Source organism: Musca autumnalis, unplaced genomic scaffold (assembly GCF_047663935.1).
Source record: "Musca autumnalis isolate F117 unplaced genomic scaffold, ASM4766393v1 scaffold_2, whole genome shotgun sequence".
Lineage (NCBI taxonomy): Eukaryota > Metazoa > Arthropoda > Insecta > Diptera > Muscidae > Musca > Musca autumnalis.
Window position 1 is genome coordinate 163,456,985 of NW_027411755.1, and position 19,112 is coordinate 163,476,096.

Consider the following 19,112-nt stretch of genomic DNA (forward strand, 5'->3'; position numbering starts at 1 on the left):
ATTAATTAAATTAAATAAACTAAATAAAATTACAAATAATATGTTAAATTGAATTAAACTAAATTATTTAAATTGAATAAACTAATTAAATAAAATTGAATTTAATTAAATTACTTTAAATTAAAACTTAATTTAAATAAACTTAAAATAAATTAATTTAAATAAAATTAATTAAATTAAAATGTATTGCTTTAAATTGAATTATGTTAATTAAATAAAATTTAATTAATTTAAATTAACTTAAACTAAATTACATTAAATTAAATAAAAATAAACAAAATTATTTAAATAAAATTAAACAAAAAATAATAAAATTAAATAAAATAAGAAGTTAAATTACTGAAAATAAATAAAATTAAATTTAAACTAAAAAAATAAAAATATATTAATGAAATTAAGTTAATTAAGTCAATTAGATTAAATTGAATTAATTTAAATAAAATTAATTAAATAAATTTGAATTTAATTAAATTAATTTAAATTAAAAATTAATTTAAATAAACTTAAATTAAATTAAGTTAAATTAATTAATTAAATAAAATTAATTAAATTACAGTGATTAAATTAAATAAAATTAATTAAATATTAAATGAAATGAATTAAATTAAATGAATAACTTAAGTTATTAAATTGAATTAATTTAAATCAAATCAATGTTAAAATTAAATATTCAAATTTACTTACTGTTCTTTTAATTTACGTCTATAGGCTTCGGCCTGCTTTTCAGCTGTCTCCTTCTCTTTGATTTGTTCCTGCAAAGCAGTGGGGAAATCTTCCCTCACCACAGCATTGCGTATGCGATTGCCTTTATAGAAATCTGTAACTGTAAAAAGAAAGGCGATTAATTAAAGAAATCTTTATATAGGGTGAAGTGCTTACTCTCTTGAGACTGAAGTTTGTAGGCCAGGGCACCATCTTCCCGCACAAGCCATTCTTTGCAAACTGTAAAGAGCAAAAACGAGGAAAAATAAAGTTAGATATTTATTACATACAGATTTGTATGGAAAGTTAAAGCTAAATTCGGGCTTTTAAAAAGAATGTTTCTGGGAAAATGATTTGACTATTAGTCTACCGACCGAATATGGACTTTTCCATTACAATGGCACCAAGGTCTATGGTCGTTCTCACTATACGTCTGGGTTAGGGATTTTCTTTTTAATGATCATCTTGATACCTTAGTATCAATCGTTGGGAAAACAGTTAAAAGTTCGGCTTTAAATAAAAAGCCTACGTAAGGTGGATTTTAAAGAATGTTGTTTTAAGAGCTACCATACCAATTATCGCGAATTACTGAACGATTATTCAAGAGTCTTATTTAATTCATCGTAATTGTTTTAAAACATATTTTTCATTGTACCATAGATCAAAGACGTTATACAATTGCTTCTATAATCAAACAATTAAATACAGATAATTCTAATTAACAATGACATACATATCAAACTGCCACCGATCATCATGTGAATATATAACAATTGCTAATAATAATTAATAACAATACACAATGATCCATCCATCACAATTAGAATGTAAGAAAAAACCCTCAATCAACTGCGGTTTTGAATTTCAATAAAATTGAATAATAAATGGAAATGTTTTGATGAAAAGAAATAACAAGACGAAAAAGGTACCCTCCTCCCTCACAATCTACGACGATGATGATCATCATCATCATCTTTAAACGATAAGGGTAAAAATTAGGACAGTCACAAAAGTGTTCTAATTGAAAACAAAGAAATGGTGGTGGTGGGGGGAAAAGTAGGCGGTTAAAAACCCCCATCGATATAATTTTAAGTAACAGCAAAAACAACAACAACTGGCATAAGAGATAATCATTTATACTCATATGAAATGCTAATTAATATTGATTATGAATGGAACAGTGGGTACAACGAAACCAAACAACATAACAATGTTAAGTTGAATTTATGAAATTTAATACCGTATCCTTGAAATAATATAGAAACCAACACCAGCCTCTCTTCTAGGGCCCAGTGTTTGTTTGGTCATTGCACTTGAATCGATTGATTAACACCATCCAATATTGAGAAGTAAGAAAAATAATTTCAACGCTATTGAATTTGTTTTTGTTCTTACATAGTTTTCTTAGGGGCATATAAATGTATCGACTGGCACACTGGGACTTATAGGAACAAATAAGGAAATTTATTCAGCCAAGCTGAATTGAAGTATTCCTATGGAAAACCTTATTCAGCTAGGCTGAATTGAAGTATTCCTATGGAAAACCTTATTCAGCTAGGCTGAATTGAAGTATTCCTATGGAAAACCTTATTCAGCTAGGCTGAATTGAAGTTTTCCTATGGAAAACCTTATTCAGCCAGGCTGAATTGAAGTTTTCCTATGGAAAACCTTATTCAGCCAGGCTGAATTGAAGTTTTCCTATGAAAACCTTATTCAGCCAGGCTGAATTGAGGTTTTCCTATGGAAAACCTTATTCAGCCAGGCTGAATTGAAGTTTTCCTATGGAAAACCTTATTCAGCCAGGCTGAATTGAAGTTTTCCTATGGAAAACCTTATTCAGCCAGGCTGAATTGAAGTTTTCCTATGGAAAACCTTATTCAGCCAGGCTGAATTGAAGTTTTCCTATGGAAAACCTTATTCAGCCAGGCTGAATTGAAGTTTTCCTATGGAAAACCTTATTCAGCCAGGCTGAATTGAAGTTTTCCTATGGAAAACCTTATTCAGCCAGGCTGAATTGAAGTTTTCCTATGGAAAACCTTATTCAGCCAGGCTGAATTGAAGTTTTCCTATGGAAAACCTTATTCAGCCAGGCTGAATTGAAGTTTTCCTATGGAAAACCTTATTCAGCCAGGCTGAATTGAAGTTTTCCTATGGAAAACCTTATTCAGCCAGGCTGAATTGAAGTTTTCCTATGGAAAACCTTATTCAGCCAGGCTGAATTGAAGTTTTCCTATGGAAAACCTTATTCAGCCAGGCTGAATTGAAGTTTTCCTATGGAAAACCTTATTCAGCCAGGCTGAATTGAAGTTTTCCTATGGAAAACCTTATTCAGCCGGGCTGGATTGAAGTTTTCCTATGGAAAACCTTATTCAGCCGGGCTAGATTGAAGTTTTCCTATGGAAAACCTTATTCAGCCATGCTGAATTTAAGTCTTCCTATGGAAAACCTTATTCAGCCAGGCTGAATTGAAGTTTTCCTAAGGAAAACCTTATTCAGCCAGGCTGAATTGAAGTTTTCCTAAGGAAAACCTTATTCAGCCAGGCTGAATTGAAGTTTTCCTATGGAAAACCTTATTCAGCCAGGCTGAATTGAAGTTTTCCTATGGAAAACCTTATTCAGCCAGGCTGAATTGAAGTTTTCCTATGGAAAACCTTATTCAGCCAGGCTGAATTGAAGTTTTCCTATGGAAAACATTATTCAGCCAGGCTGAATTGAAGTTTTCCTATGGAAAACCTTATTCAGCCAGGTTGAATTGAAGTTTTCCTATGGAAAACCTTATTCAGCCAGGCTGAATTGAAGTTTTCCTATGGAAAACCTTATTCAGCCAGCCTGAATTGAAGTTTTCCTATGGAAAACCTTATTCAGCCAGGCTGAATTGAAGTTTTCCTATGGAAAACCTTATTCAGCCAGGCTGAATTGAAGTTTTCCTACGGAAAACCTTATTCAGCCAGGCTGAATTGAAGTTTTCCTATGGAAAACCTTATTCAGCCAGGCTGAATTGAAGTTTTCCTATGGAAAACCTTATTCAGCCAGGCTGAATTGAAGTTTTCCTATGGAAAACCTTCTTCAGCCAGGCTGAATTGAAGTTTTCCTATGGAAAACCTTCTTCAGCCAGGCTGAATTGAAGTTTTCCTATGGAAAACCTTCTTCAGCCAGGCTGAATTGAAGTTTTCCTATGGAAAACCTTATTCAGCCAGGCAAAATTCAAATTTTCCTATGGAAAACCTTATTCAGCCAGGCTGAATTGAAGTTTTCCTATGGAAAACATTATTCAGCCAGGTTGAACTGAAGTTTTCCTATGGAAAACCTTATTCAGCCAGGTTGAATTGAAGTTTTCCTATGGAAAACCTTATTCAGCCAGGCTGAATTGAAGTTTTCCGATGGAAAACCTTATTCAGCCAGGCTGAATTGAAGTTTTCCGATGGAAAACCTTATTCAGCCAGGCTGAATTGAAGTTTTCCGATGGAAAACCTTATTCAGCCAGGCTGAATTGAAGTTTTCCTATGGAAAACCTTATTCAGCCAGGCTGAATTGAAGTTTTCCTACGGAAAACCTTATTCAGCCAGGCTTAATTGAAGTTTTCCTATGGAAAACCATATACAGCCAGGCTGAATTGAAGTTTTCCTATGGAAAACCTTATTCAGCCAGGCTGAATTGAAGTTTTCCTATGGAAAACCTTATTCAGCCAGGCTGAATTGAAGTTTTCCTTTGGAAAACCTTATTCAGCCAGGCTGAATTGAAGTTTTCCTATGGAAAACCTTATTCAGCCAGGCTGAATTGAAGTTTTCCTATGGAAAACCTTATTCAGCCAGGCTGAATTGAAGTTTTCCTATGGAAAACCTTATTCAGCCAGGCTGAATTGAAGTTTTCCTATGGAAAACCTTATTCAGCCAGGCTGAATTGAAGTTTTCCTATGGAAAACCTTATTCAGCCAGGCTGAATTGAAGTTTTCCTATGGAAAACCTTATTCAGCCAGGCTGAATTGAAGTTTTCCTATGGAAAACCTTATTCAGCCAGGCTGAATTGAAGTTTTCCTATGGAAAACCTTATTCAGCCAGGCTGAATTGAAGTTTTCCTATGGAAAACCTTATTCAGCCAGGCTGAATTGAAGTTTTCCTATGGAAAACATTATTGAGTTAGGCTGAATTGAAGTTTTCCTATGGAAAACATTATTCAGCCAGGCTGAATTGAAGTTTTCCTATGGAAAACCTTATTCAGCCACGCTGAATTGAAGTTTTCCTATGGAAAAGCTTATTCAGCCAGGCTGAATTGAAGTTTTCCTATGAAAAACCTTATTCAGCCAGACTGAATTCAAGTTTTACTATGGAAAACAACGTCCAGTTGAGTTGATTCCAACCCACTGTGCATTGGATGGATGACCGCCACATAACCCTGCAAGGCTTCAACATTTCGAAAGAAGAGACCACCGCTCAAGTACTATTACTGAATTTGCTGTTGTTGTTGTTATGATTGTTACAAAGCCAATTGATATGAAATACTTTTGACAAATATTGACATAAAAGAAATTCAATATCCATGATAAATTGATTTACAATCGAAGAAATACAAAATTGGAATGCATGAAAAACGAAAAGGAAAAAAACTGAAATATAATTCAAGCATTCATATCGAAGTTGTTGTAAGTCGATCATGTAAAAGACCGGCCCTTGTGTGTTCAAAATGCATTTTTTGTTGTTTGTTCTTTTTTTTTCGATACAAATGGTGATTATCGTCGTCATCGTAATTAACATTTATGCCATGATCATTTATTAATGCTGCAGATCACCGACCGACCGTACATTAATGTACGGTTGTTGGTGTTGCCGATGATGAGTCACTTCCCTTTACCTCGCATTCTTCTTTTTTTGTTTGTGTTTCTTGTTTTCTATGGTCATTGATTTAGAAGTAGTTTCATCTTGACTTCACATAAGCCGCTAGAGGACGAGAAGGTTGGACTGAAAGATGCAGATTTATCAGATTGAAAAGACAAACAAGATATTCTGTAAATCAACAGCAGTAGTGTTGTTTAGATTGTGCAGCTTGATAAGTGGTCAATGACCTATTACATTATGTTGGGAATAAAAAGGGAATTGTATGTTGAAATGGGATAGGAAGTGAGTAATCGTGGTACTCTACCTTTACACTATGTTCATGTTTAGCTTAAGTGAATGAGATTTTCTTGGGAAACACTTGGATAATGCCTGGCTGAATAGAGTTTTCTAGGGGAAAAATTCAAGTCAGCCTGGCTGAATAAGGTTTTCCATAGGAAAACTTCAATTCAGCCTGGCTGAAAAAGGTTTCGCATAGGAAAGCTTCAATTCAGCCTGGCTGAATAAGGTTTTCCACAGGAAAACTTCAATTCAGCCTGGCTGAAAAAGGTTTCGCATAGGAAAACTTCAATTCAGCCTGGCTGAAAAAGGTTTCGCATAGGAAAACTTCAATTCAGCATGGCTGAATAAGATTTTCCATAGGAAAACTTCAACTCAGCATGGCTGAATAAGGTTTTCAATAGGAAAATTTGAATTCAGTCTGGCTGAATAGGGTTTTCCATAGGAAAACTTCAATTCAGCCTGGCTGAATAAGGTTTTCCATAAGAATGCTTCAATTCAGGCTGGCTGAATAAGGCTTTCCATAAGAAAACTTTAATTCAGCCTGGCTGAATAAGGGTTTCCATGGGAAAACTTCAATTCAGCCTGGCTGAATAAGGTTTTCCATAGGAAAACTTCAATTCAGGCTGGCTGAATAAGGCTTTCCATAAGAAAACTTCAATTCAGCCTGGCTGAATAAGGTTTTCAATAGGAAAATTTGAATTCAGTCTGGCTGAATAGGGTTTTCCATAGGAAAACTTCAATTCAGCCTGGCTGAATAAGGTTTTCAATAGGAAAATTTGAATTCAGTCTGGCTGAATAACGTTTTCCATAGTAAAACTTCAATTCAGCCTGGCTGAATAAGGTTTTCCATAAGAAAACTTCAATTCAGGCTGGCTGAATAAGGCTTTCCATAAGAAAACTTCAATTCAGGCTGGCTGAATAAGGTTTTCCATAAGAAAACTTCAATTCAGGCTGGCTGAATAAGGCTTTCCATAAGAAAACTTCAATTCAGCCTGGCTGAATAAGGTTTTCAATAGGAAAATTTGAATTCAGTCTGGCTGAATAGGGTTTTCCATAGGAAAACTTCAATTCAGCCTGGCTGAATAAGGTTTTCAATAGGAAAATTTGAATTCAGTCTGGCTGAATAAGGTTTTCCATAAGAAAACTTCAATTCAGGCTGGCTGAATAAGGTTTTCCATAAGAAAACTTCAATTCAGGCTGGCTGAATAAGGCTTTCCATAAGAAAACTTCAATTCAGCCTGGCTGAATAAGGTTTTCAATAGGAAAATTTGAATTCAGTCTGGCTGAATAGGGTTTTCCATAGGAAAACTTCAATTCAGCCTGGCTGAATAAGGTTTTCAATAGGAAAATTTGAATTCAGTCTGGCTGAATAACGTTTTCCATAGTAAAACTTCAATTCAGCCTGGCTGAATAAGGTTTTCCATAAGAATGCTTCAATTCAGGCTGGCTGAATAAGGCTTTCCATAAGAAAACTTTAATTCAGCCTGGCTGAATAAGGGTTTCCATGGGAAAACTTCAATTCAGCCTGGCTGAATAAGGTTTTCCATAGGAAAACTACAATTCAGCCTAGCTGTATAAGGTTTTCCATAGGAAAACTTCAATTCAGCTTGACTGAATAAGGTTTTTCATAGGAGATCTTCAATTCAGCCTGACTGAATAAGGGTTTCCATAGGAAAACTTCAGTTCAGCCTGGCTGAATAAGATTTTCCATAGGAAAACTTCAATTCAGCCTAGCTGAATAAGGTTTTCCATAGGAAAACGTCAATTCAGCCTGGCTGAATAAGGTTATCCATAGGAAATCTTCAATTCAGCTTGACTGAATAAGGTTTTTCATAGGAGATCTTCAATTCATCCTGGCTGAATAAAGGTTTCCATAGGGAAACTTCAATTCAGCCTGGCCGAATAAGGTTTTCCATAGGAAAACTTTAATTCAGCCTTGCTGAATAAGGTTTTCCATAGGAAAACTTCAATTCATCCTGGTTGAATAAGGTTTTCCATAGGAAAACTTCAATTCATCCTGGCTGAATAAGGTTTTCCCTATGAAAACTTCAATTCAGCCTGAATAAGGTTTTCGATTTGAAATCTATTAATTCCCAATGGTGTTTGGTGTTTTCTAACTGAAAGCAACAATTCAGCTAGACTGAATGATGTTTTCTATGTGCCCAAATTAAGTCCCTTTGAAAATCATGAAAATAAATCTCACACCCAACTGCGAACTTGTAAACTGATAAGAAAAGTTGTCTTAAAATAAAATTATTATTGAACATATCCCATAAATTAAAAACCAAAATTCCATAACCACGGAAATATAAAACATATGAATTAACCTTTACTTCTATGAAACAACAATAATGGGTCTTTTCACATCTTCACACGTTTCGTTTATGGGCTTCAATAAAATAAATTATCTGGAAAAAAGAAAATGCTTTACAAAACATAAATAATAGACAAAATTCCAAAACTTTTTCTAAATTTCAACTCGTAGATCTTTAAGAGCCAATGACACATCCAGAAAGACGTAAATAATAAAATAAAATAAATTTAATTACCCTATTAGAAGCAATGGATTGGATGGCTGGGAGAGAGAGGAAGACGACACACGCTCATGCAATAAGAAATGCATCTTCCTCCATACAGACTGAAGAGCACTTTATAAGTGCAAGAGTCACGCATTAAACCATCTCTGCCACCGTTGTCGCCACCGCCGTCGACAATGCCACTAAATCAACCACCAAACAACCCAATTTTATGGACAAAGAGTTCGGCAGAGGTTCACCAGAAGAAGAATGAAGAAGGAAAACGCTGTTTAAACGACAATTTATGAAGATCATTAAAACAATTTTAACGATCTGAAAACAAAACTTTTACACGGCAATCTACTAGTTGGAACAATTATTGTTCTTGTTTTTTGAGATGAAAAGCTGGAAATAATGGGAAAACAGTTTTCTATAAATTGATAAAACAAAACAAAGGAAATGCTATAAAATAGTTTCGTTAGAAATCTGTGATCATTGTGGGAAAACGGTACTAGGCGTGCGTAAGAATAAAATAATATACAGGGTGGCAAAGAAGTAAAATGTTCCATTGTGAAAATTTTGATTTTGCACAGCAGAACTGTAATTCAGCTTAATTGAATAGAGTTTTCTATAGGAAAAATGTAATTCAGCTTAGCTGAATTGAGTTTTCTACAGGAAAACTGTAATTCAGCATAGCTGAATAGAGTTTTCTATAGCAGAACTATAATTCAGCATAGCTGAATAGAGTTTTCTATAGAAAACCAGTAATTCAGATTAGCTGAATAGAATTTTCTATAGGAAACCTGTAATTCAGCTTAGCTGCATAGGGTTTTCTATACGAAAACTGTAATTCAGTTTAGGTGAATAGAGTTCTCTATAGGAAAACTGTGATTGAGCTTAGTCGAATAAATTTTCTATAGGAAAACTGTGATTCAGTTTAGATGAATAGAGTTTTCTATAGGAAAACTTTAATTAAGCTTAGCTGAATAGAGTTTCCTATAGGAAAACTTGAGTTCAGCTTAGCTAAATAGAGTTTTCTATAGGAAAACTGTAATTCAGCTTAGCTGAATAGAGTTTTCTATATAAAAACTATATTACAGTTTAGCTGAATAGAGTTTTCTATAGAAAAAAATTAATTCAGCTTAGCTTATTAGAGTTTTCTATAGGGAAACTTTAATTCAGATTAGCTGAATAGAGTTTTCTATAGGAAAACTGTAATTCAGCTTAGCTGAATAGAGTTTTCTATATGAAAACTATATTACAGTTTAGCTGAATAGAGTTTTCTATAGAAAAAAATGAATTCAGCTTAGCTTATTAGAGTTTTCTATAGGGAAACTTTAATTCAGATTAGCTGAATAGAGTTTTCTATGGGAAAACTTGAATTCAGGTTAGCTGAATAGAGTTTTCTATAGGAAAACTGTAATTCAGCTTAGCTGAATCGAGTTTTCTATAGGAATACTGTAATTCAGCTTAGCTGAATAGAGTTTTCTATATGAAAAGTGTATTACAGTTTAGCTGAATAGAGGTTTTATAGAAAAAAAATGAATTCAGCTTAGCTGAATAGAGTTTTCTTTAGGAAAACTGTAATTCAGCTTAGCTGAATAGAGTTTTCTTTAGGAAAACTCTAATTTAGCTTAGGAGAATAGAGTTTTCTATAGGAAAACTTGAATTCAGCTTAGCTGAATAGAGTTTTCTATAGGAAAACTTGAATTCAGCTTAGCTGAATTGAGTTTTCTACAGGAAAACTGTAATTCAGTATAGCTGAATAGAGTTTTCTATAGGAAAACTGTAATTCAGCTTAGCTGAATAGAGTTTTCTATAGTAAAACTGTAATTCAGCTAGTTGAATAATGTTTTCTATAGGTGAACTGTGATTCAGCTTAGCTAAGTAGAGTTATCTATAGGAAAACTGTAGTTCAGCTTAGTTGAATAATGTTTTCTATAGGTGAACTGTGATTCAGCTTAGCTAAGTAGAGTTTTCTATAGGAAAACTGTAGTTCAGCTTAGCTGAATAGAGTTTTCTATAGGAAAACTGTATTACAGTTTAGCTGAATAGAGTTTTCTATAGTTCTTTAGGAAGAACTGTAATTCAGCTTAGCTAAATAGAGTTTTCTATAGGAAAACTTGAATTCAGCTTAGCTGAATAGAGTTTTCTATAGGAAAACTGTAATTCAGCTTAGCTGAATAGAGTTTTCTATAGGAAAACTGTAATTCAGCTTAGCTGAATAGAGTTTTCTATAGGAAAACTGTAATTCAGCTTAGCTGAATAGAGTTTTCTATAGGAAAACTGTAATTCAGCTTAGCTGAATAGAGTTTTCTATAGGAATACTGTAATTCAGCATAGCTGAATCGAGTTTTCTATAGGAATACTGTAATTCAGCATAGCTGAATAGAGTTTTCTATATGAAAACTGTATTACAGTTTAGCTGAATAGAGTTTTCTATAGTTCTTTAGGAAGAACTGTAATTCAGCTTAGCTGGATAGAGATTTGTATAGGAAAACTTTGATTCAGTTTAGCTGAATAGAGTATTCTATAGGAAAACTTTAATTCAGCTTAGCTGAATAGAGTTTTCTTTAGGAAAACTTTAATTCAGCTTAGCTGAATAGCTGAATAGAGTTTTTATAGAAAAACTTCAATTCAGCTTAGCTGAATAGAGTTTTCTATAGGAATTCAGCTTAGCTGAATAGAGTTTTCTATAGGAAAACTGTAATTCAGCTTAGCTAAATAGAGTTTTCTATAGGAAAAATGTAATTCAGCTTAGCTGAATAGAGTTTTCTATAGGAATACTGTAATTCAGCTTAGCTGAATAGAGTTTTTATATGAAAACTGTATTACAGTTTAGCTGAATGGAGTTTTCTATAGTAAAAATGTAATTCAGCTCAGCTGGATAGAGTTTTCTTTAGGAAGAACTGTAATTAAGCTTAGCTGGATAGAGTTTTGTATAGGAAAACTGTGATTCAGTTTAGCTGAATAAAGTATTCTATAGGAAAACTGTAATTTAGCTTAGCTGAATAGAGTTTTCTGTAGGAGAAGTAATGTAAATCATGCTGTTATTTGGCCTTCAAGCAACCCTTGTATGAAATCTTCTTAATGGTCGACGTGTGTAGCAATTCCTCTGTCGCTGTTCACATGTTTTACTTTATTTCAATTCGTTCAGGTATCTAGATCATGATCCCTCAATATTAGTGGGGATGCATTTGTGACAAGACAAATAGACGGGTTGTGGACCAAATAATGGTCATACACACAAACATGTCCAATGTGATCAAAGCGTCGTTGTGTAGCTGCTGCTGGTGTAAAATACTCTAACAACAATAAAAAAGTATTCTACCAAAAAACAAAACACCAAAGAAGCCAGAAAAGATGAACACAATGTACCTTCCGAACAAATTATAGGGCTTTAATGACAAAATACCCATGGCAAACGAGCGAATGGGGAAAGAGTCCCAGAAAAAAGATGAAGCCAAAACAACACCAGCAACAACAACAACAAATGCCACAAATAAATACATAAATATTTCCTCCGAACTAATCATTCACTGCCGCCACCGACAACATCGTGTCGCCAGTAAAGGAAAGCAATATTTACGTTTGCGTGTGTTTTTTTTTTTGGGATTTGTGGTCCGACACATCATTCACAGCTCCACTAACTTCTGAAGATGCAACACATTTGAAAAGAAACAAAAGAAGTGGTGGCAGTGGAGTAAACTAACGATTGAAGTGTGCGTGTGCGGCTTTAGTTGCGTGTGTTAAGGGTCATTGTGGCAACCAATTAAAATTCTACTCCAATTTCCTTAGAAGAAATTTTTATTTACTCATGATGATGATCATCATCATCTTCCTCTTTAGCATTATGGACCTTTACATGACACCATCTGCCGCTCGATTAGTCATTTTTATGCTGCAACACGTTTGTGGTTTTTAATCATGTCCGTCTGTTTTTCAATTGTCAAGTCTTGTTAATAAAACTTATCTTCTAATAATTCTGACAGGAGTGGGGGATTTAATTTACTCTCTAACTTTTTTGTTGTCAACATAATATAAATATTCAAATTGGTTGAAATAGATAAGATATGAAGTTGAAAACTCAATTCACCCAGTTTTTCTATAGAAAACTACAATAAGAAAACCTTATTCAGCCAGGCTGAATTGAATTTTTCCTATGGAAAACCTTATTCAGCCAGGCTGAATTGAAGTTTTCCTATGGAAAACCTTATTCGGCCAGGCTGAATTGAAGTTTTCCTATGGAAAACCTTATTCAGCCAGGCTGAATTAAAGTTTTCCTATGGAAAACCTTATTCGGCCAGGCTGAATTAAAGTTTTCCTATGGAAAACTTTATTCGGCCAGGCTGAATTTAAGTTTTCCTATACGAAACCTTTTTCAGCCAGGCTGAATTGAAGTTTTCCTATGCGAAACCTTTTTCAGCCAGGCTGAATTGAAGTTTTCCTATGGAAAACCTTATTCAGCCAGGCTGAATTGAAGTTTTCCTATGGAAAACCTTATTCAGCCAGGCTGAGTTGAAGTTTTCCTATGGAAAACCTTATTCAGCCAGGCTGAGTTGAAGTTTTCCTATGGAAAACCTTATTCAGCCAGGCTGAATTGAAGTTTTCCTATGGAAAACCTTATTCAGCCAGGCTGAATTGAAGTTTTCGTATGGAAAACCTTATTCAGCCAGGCTGAATTGAAGTTTTCCTATGGAAAACCTTATTCAGCCAGGCTGAATTGAAGTTTTCCTATGGAAAACCTTATTCAGCCAGGCTGAATTGAAGTTTTCCTATGGAAAACCTTATTCAGCCAGGCTGAATTGAAGTTTTCCTATGGAAAACCTTATTCAGCCAGGCTGAATTGAAGTTTTCCTATGGAAAACCTTATTCAGCCAGGCTGAATTGAAGTTTTCCTATGGAAAACCTTATTCAGCCAGGCTGAATTGAAGTTTTCCTATGGAAAACCTTATTCAGCCAGGCTGAATTGAAGTTTTCCTATGGAAAACCTTATTCAGCCAGGCTGAATTGAAGTTTTCCTATGGAAAACCTTATTCAGCCAGGCTGAATTGAAGTTTTCCTATGGAAAACCTTATTCAGCCAGGCTGAATTGAAGTTTTCCTATTGAAACTCTATTCACCCAGTTTTTCTATAGAAAACTATAATAAGGCAAACTGCATAAAAGTTTTCCTATGGAAAACCTTATTCAGCCAGGCTGAATTGAAGTTTTCCTAAGGAAAACCTTATTCAGCCAGGCTGCATTGAAGTTTTCCTATGGAAAACCTTATTCAGCCAGGCTGAATTAAAGTTTTCCTATGGAAAACCTTATTCAGCCAGGCTGAATTAAAGTTTTCCTATGGAAAACCTTATTCAGCCAGGCTGAATAAAAGTTTTCCTATGGAAAACCTTATTCAGCCAGGCTGAATTAAAGTTTTCCTATGGAAAACCTTATTCAGCCAGGCTGAATTAAAGTTTTCCTATGGAAAACCTTATTCAGCCAGGCTGAATTAAAGTTTTCCTATGGAAAACCTTATTCAGCCAGGCTGAATTAAAGTTTTCCTTTGGAAAACCTTATTCAGATAGGCTGAATTAAAGTTTTCCTATGGAAAACCTTATTCAGATAGGCTGAATTAAAGTTTTCCTATGGAAAACCTTATTCAGCCAGGCTGAATTAAAGTTTTCCTATGGAAAACCTTATTCAGCCAGGCTGAATTGAAGTTTTCCTATGGAAAACCTTATTCAGCCAGGCTGAATTGAAGTTTTCCTATAGAAAACCGTATTCAGCCAGGCTGAATTGAAGTTTTCCTATGGAAAACCTTATTCAGCCAGGCTGAATTGAAGTTTTCCTATGGAAAACCTTATTCAGCCCGGCTGAATTGAAGTTTTCCTATGGAAAACCTTATTCAGCCCGGCTGAATTGAAGTTTTCCTATGGAAAACCTTATTCAGCCAGGCTGGATTGAAGTTTTCCTGTGGAAAACCTTATTCAGCCAGGCTGAATTGAAGTTTTCCTATGGAAAACCTTATTCCGCCAGGCTGAATTGAAGTTTTCCTATGGAAAACCTTATTCAGCCAGGCTGAATTGAAGTTTTCCTATGGAAAACCTTATTCAGCCAGGCTGAATTGAAGTTTTCCGTTAGAAAACTTGACATGCTTCCCTACCAAAATAAATTTAGCTTAGCTGTATTCGAATATTAAGTCATAAAATTTAAGTTAATATGGGTACTAATTTACTTCCCCATTCATTAACCTACGGCGCACTATTAAGTAATTTGTCAAAAGATTAAGACGTTGCTCTTCTTCCTCAGAGTCTTTTGCAAAACCATTTTAAACCACTTAATTAGATTGTTGTTTTCAAAAACGTTGCCGGAAATTGGTACGTTTTAAACGGTATTAAGGAAAAGTAAAAGTGATGGCATGAAATTCCGTATTTCGAAGGTAATCTGTAGTTAATTTTGAGGGATTTTATGTACAAATCCATAGGTTTCCGCTAAGCCAATACAAAACCCACCAACAATGTATGTACGGTAAGTGACAAACAGCGGCGTTGGTTTAACTGAATTCAAAATTGTTTGCTTGTTTCTTATCACCATTACCTTTGGACATTCTTCAAAATAGAATCACTTAGCATATACCTACTTAATTATTCAAATACAGCTGTCGGAACTTGGAGGTAATTGTGAAAAATTTTTTGTTTACTCAGTACAAGAAACAGTTTGGTTTGAGGAGGTTTGAAAATTGGAAGTGAGTTTGATGTTGGAGGGAAGTGCCAAGGTTCGACTACTGCTCAGCTAGGGTAAATCGATATGGCTCAAAGTTTTGTTCCAAAGTTTTAGGGAATATTACAAGTTACCGATTATTCCTATTAAACGAATCACGTTACTCTAACTTTTCATACTTCCATCGTATTTTGTAACAAATCTCATGTTCTTTCTCTTTGTTATTTATTTAACACGAAGACTTCAGTCAGCTCGAGCGTAGTACGTAGAAATAAAGTGACGCATGCGCACTAGTTAACATATTTATTTAACGTTACTGTGTTGTTGTTTTTGTTCTCATTGTTTTCACCTCATTTTCTACTGTTACTACCGATGCGATGCCGGTGCGGCAACTTTGTTGAGCTTTACACACGTTTTTTATGTTTGTGGATTATTTGTATTACAATGCGAAGCTGAATGTGCCGATAAGAATAATGAGCTGTGGATGATGATTTTGTTTGTTAGGTGACCGTATTTTAAATGCTTTCATTACCATTATTCTTATTTAGTTTGGTGCTGTTGTTTTCTGCTTTTTGTCTAATCTACATACACGTTTGGTGATGAAGACAGATATTGTGGTCTAAATGATACTTGTTTAAGGTTAATGATGTCTATATGGATATGCCCCCTATGGCGCAAAACAGAATAAAAAGCGTGACAAATATTTGGAATTTTATGGAGCATTTTTATTGGACAAACACATTCAATGAACATTTTTTTCTATAGGAAACCATCAATTCAGACTGGCTAGATAGGATTTTCTATAGGAAAACATCAATTCAGTCTGGCTGAATACTATTTTCTATAGGAAAACATCGATTCAGCCTGGCTGAACAGGGTTTTCTATAGGAAAACATCAATTCAGCCTGACTGAATAGGGTTTTCTATAGGAAAACCTCAATTCAGCCTGGCTGAATAGGGTTTTCTATAGGAAAATCTCAATTCAACCTGGCTGAATAGGGTTTTCTATAGGAAAATCTCAATTCAGCCTGGCTGAATACGGTTTTCTATAGGAAAACTCTTATTAAGCCTGGCTGAATAGTGTCTTCCGTAGGAAAAATTAAATTCAGCCTAGTTGAATAAGGTTTTCCACAGGAAAACTTCAATTCAGCCTGGCTGAATTCGGTTTTCCATTGGAAAGCTTCAATTCAGCTTGGCTGAATAAGGTTTTCCACTGGAAAACTTCAATTCAGCCTGGCTGAATTCGGTTTTCCATTGGAAAGCTTCAATTCAGCTTGGCTGAATAAGGTTTTCCATAGGAAAACTTCAATTTAGCCTGGCTGAATAAGGTTTTCCTTAGGAAAACTTCAATTCAGCCTGGCTGAATAAGGTTTTCCATTGGAAAGCTTCAAATCAGCTTGGCTGAATAAGGTTTTCCATAGGAAAACTTCAATTTAGCCTGGCTGAATAAGGTTTTCCTTAGTAAAACTTCAATTCAGCCTGGCTGAATAAGGTTTTCCTTAGTAAAACTTCAATTCAGCCTGGCTGAATAAGGTTTTCCATAGGAAAACTTCAATTCAGCCTGGCTGAATAAGGTTTTCCATAGGAAAACTTCAATTCAGCCTGGCTGAATAAGGTTTTCCATAGGAAAACTTCAATTCAGCCTGGCTGAATAAGGTTTTCCATAGGAAAACTTCAATTCAGCCTGGCTGAATAAGGTTTTCCATAGGAAAACATCAATTCAGCTTGGCTGAATAAGGGTTTCCGTAGGAAAACTTCAATTCAGCCTGGCTGAATAAGGTTTTCCATAGGAAAGCTTCAATTCAGTCAGGTTGAATAAGGTTTTCCATAGGAAAGCTTTAATTCGGCCTGGGTGAATAAGGTTTGCCATAGGAAAACTTCAACTCAATCTGGCTGATTAATGTTTTCCATAGGAAAACTTCAATTCAGCCTGGTTGAATAATGTTTTCCATAGAAAAACTTCAATTCAGCCTGGCTGAATAAAGTTTTCCATAGGAAAACTTCAATTTAGCCTGGCTGAATAAGGGTTTCCATAGGAAAACTTCAATTCAGCCTGGCTGAATAAGGGTTTCCATAGGAAAACTTCAATTCAGCCTGGCTGAATAAGGTTTTCCATAGGAAAACTTCAATTCAGCCTGGCTGAATAAGGTTTTCCATAGGAAAACTTCAATTCGGCCTGGCTGAATAAGGTTTTCCATAAGAAAACTTCAACTCAATCTGGCTGATTAATGTTTTCCATACGAAAACTTCAATTCAGCCTGGTTGAATACGGTTTTTCATAGGAAAACTTCAATTCAGATTGGCTGAATAGTGTTTTTGATAGGAAAACTTCAATTCAACCTGGCTGAAAAGTGTTTTCTATAGGAAAACTCTTATTCAGTCTGGCTGAACAGTGTTTTTCTATAGGAAAACTCTTATTCAGTCTGGCTGAATAGTGTCTTCCGTAGGAAAAATTAAATTCAGCCTAGTTGAATAAGGTTTTCCACAGGAAAACTTCAATTCAGCCTGGCTGAATTCGGTTTTCCATTGGAAAGCTTCAATTCAGCTTGGCTGAATAAGGTTTTCCACTGGAAAACTTCAATTCAGCCTGGCTGAATTCGGTTTTCCATTGGAAAGCTTCAATTCAGCTTGGCTGAATAAGGTTTTCCATAGGAAAACTTCAATTTAGCCTGGCTGAATAAGGTTTTCCTTAGGAAAACTTCAATTCAGCCTGGCTGAATAAGGTTTTCCATAGGAAAACTTCAATTCAGCCTGGCTGAATAAGGTTTTCCATAGGAAAACTTCAATTCAGCCTGGCTGAATAAGGTTTTCCATAGGAAAACTTCAATTCAGCCTGGCTGAATAAGGTTTTCCATAGGAAAACTTCAATTCAGCCTGGCTGAATAAGGTTTTCCATAGGAAAACTTCAATTCAGCCTGGCTGAATAAGATTTTCCATAGGAAAACTTCAATTCAGCCTGGCTGAATAAGGTTTTCCATACGAAAACATCAATTCAGCCTGGCTGAATAAGGTTTTCCATACGAAAACATCAATTCAGCCTGGCTGAATTCGGTTTTCCATTGGAAAGCTTCAAATCAGCTTGGCTGAATAAGGTTTTCCATAGGAAAACTTCAATTCAGCCTGGCTGAATAAGGTTTTCCATAGGAAAACTTCAATTCAGCCTGGCTGAATAAGGTTTTCCATAGGAAAACTTCAATTCAGCCTGGCTGAATAAGGTTTTCCATAGGAAAACTTCAATTCAGCCTGGCTGAATAAGGTTTTCCATAGGAAAACTTCAATTCAGCCTGGCTGAATAAGGTTTTCCATAGGAAAACATCAATTCAGCTTGGCTGAATAAGGGTTTCCGTAGGAAAACTTCAATTCAGCCTGGCTGAATAAGGTTTTCCATAGGAAAGCTTCAATTCAGTCAGGTTGAATAAGGTTTTCCATAGGAAAGCTTCAATTCGGCCTGGCTGAATAAGGTTTGCCATAGGAAAACTTCAACTCAATCTGGCTGATTAATGTTTTCCATAGGAAAACTTCAATTCAGCCTGGTTGAATAATGTTTTCCATAGAAAAACTTCAATTCAGCCTGGCTGAATAAAGTTTTCCATAGGAAAACTTCAATTTAGCCTGGCTGAATAAGGGTTTCCATAGGAAAACTTCAATTCAGCCTGGCTGAATAAGGGTTTCCATAGGAAAACTTCAATTCAGCCTGGCTGAATAAGGTTTTCCATAGGAAAACTTCAATTCAGCCTGGCTGAATAAGGTTTTCCATAGGAAAACTTCAATTCGGCCTGGCTGAATAAGGTTTTCCATAAGAAAACTTCAACTCAATCTGGCTGATTAATGTTTTCCATACGAAAACTTCAATTCAGCCTGGTTGAATAAGGTTTTTCATAGGAAAACTTCAATTCAGATTGGCTGAATAGTGTTTTTGATAGGAAAACTTCAATTCAACCTGGCTGAAAAGTGTTTTCTATAGGAAAACTCTTATTCAGTCTGGCTGAACAGTGTTTTTCTATAGGAAAACTCTTATTCAGTCTGGCTGAATAGTGTTTTTCTATAGGAAAACTCTTATTCAGCCTGGCTGAATAGTATTTT

At 35.0% G+C, this 19,112-nt stretch overlaps 1 protein-coding gene across 2 annotated transcripts in view; it reads right to left on the minus strand.

Moving 5' to 3' along the window:
• LOC141394812 (uncharacterized) overlaps positions 1–19,112 on the minus strand; it is an 85,712-nt gene that overhangs the window by 12,423 nt on the left and 54,177 nt on the right. For both annotated transcript variants that reach the window (XM_073969714.1, XM_073969712.1), the window contains exons 2-3: positions 880–942; positions 685–823 (exon numbers count right to left, since the gene is read on the minus strand). In XM_073969714.1, the coding sequence (XP_073825815.1) occupies positions 685–823; positions 880–942 (202 nt within the window). The remainder of the gene's footprint in view (positions 1–684; positions 824–879; positions 943–19,112) is intronic.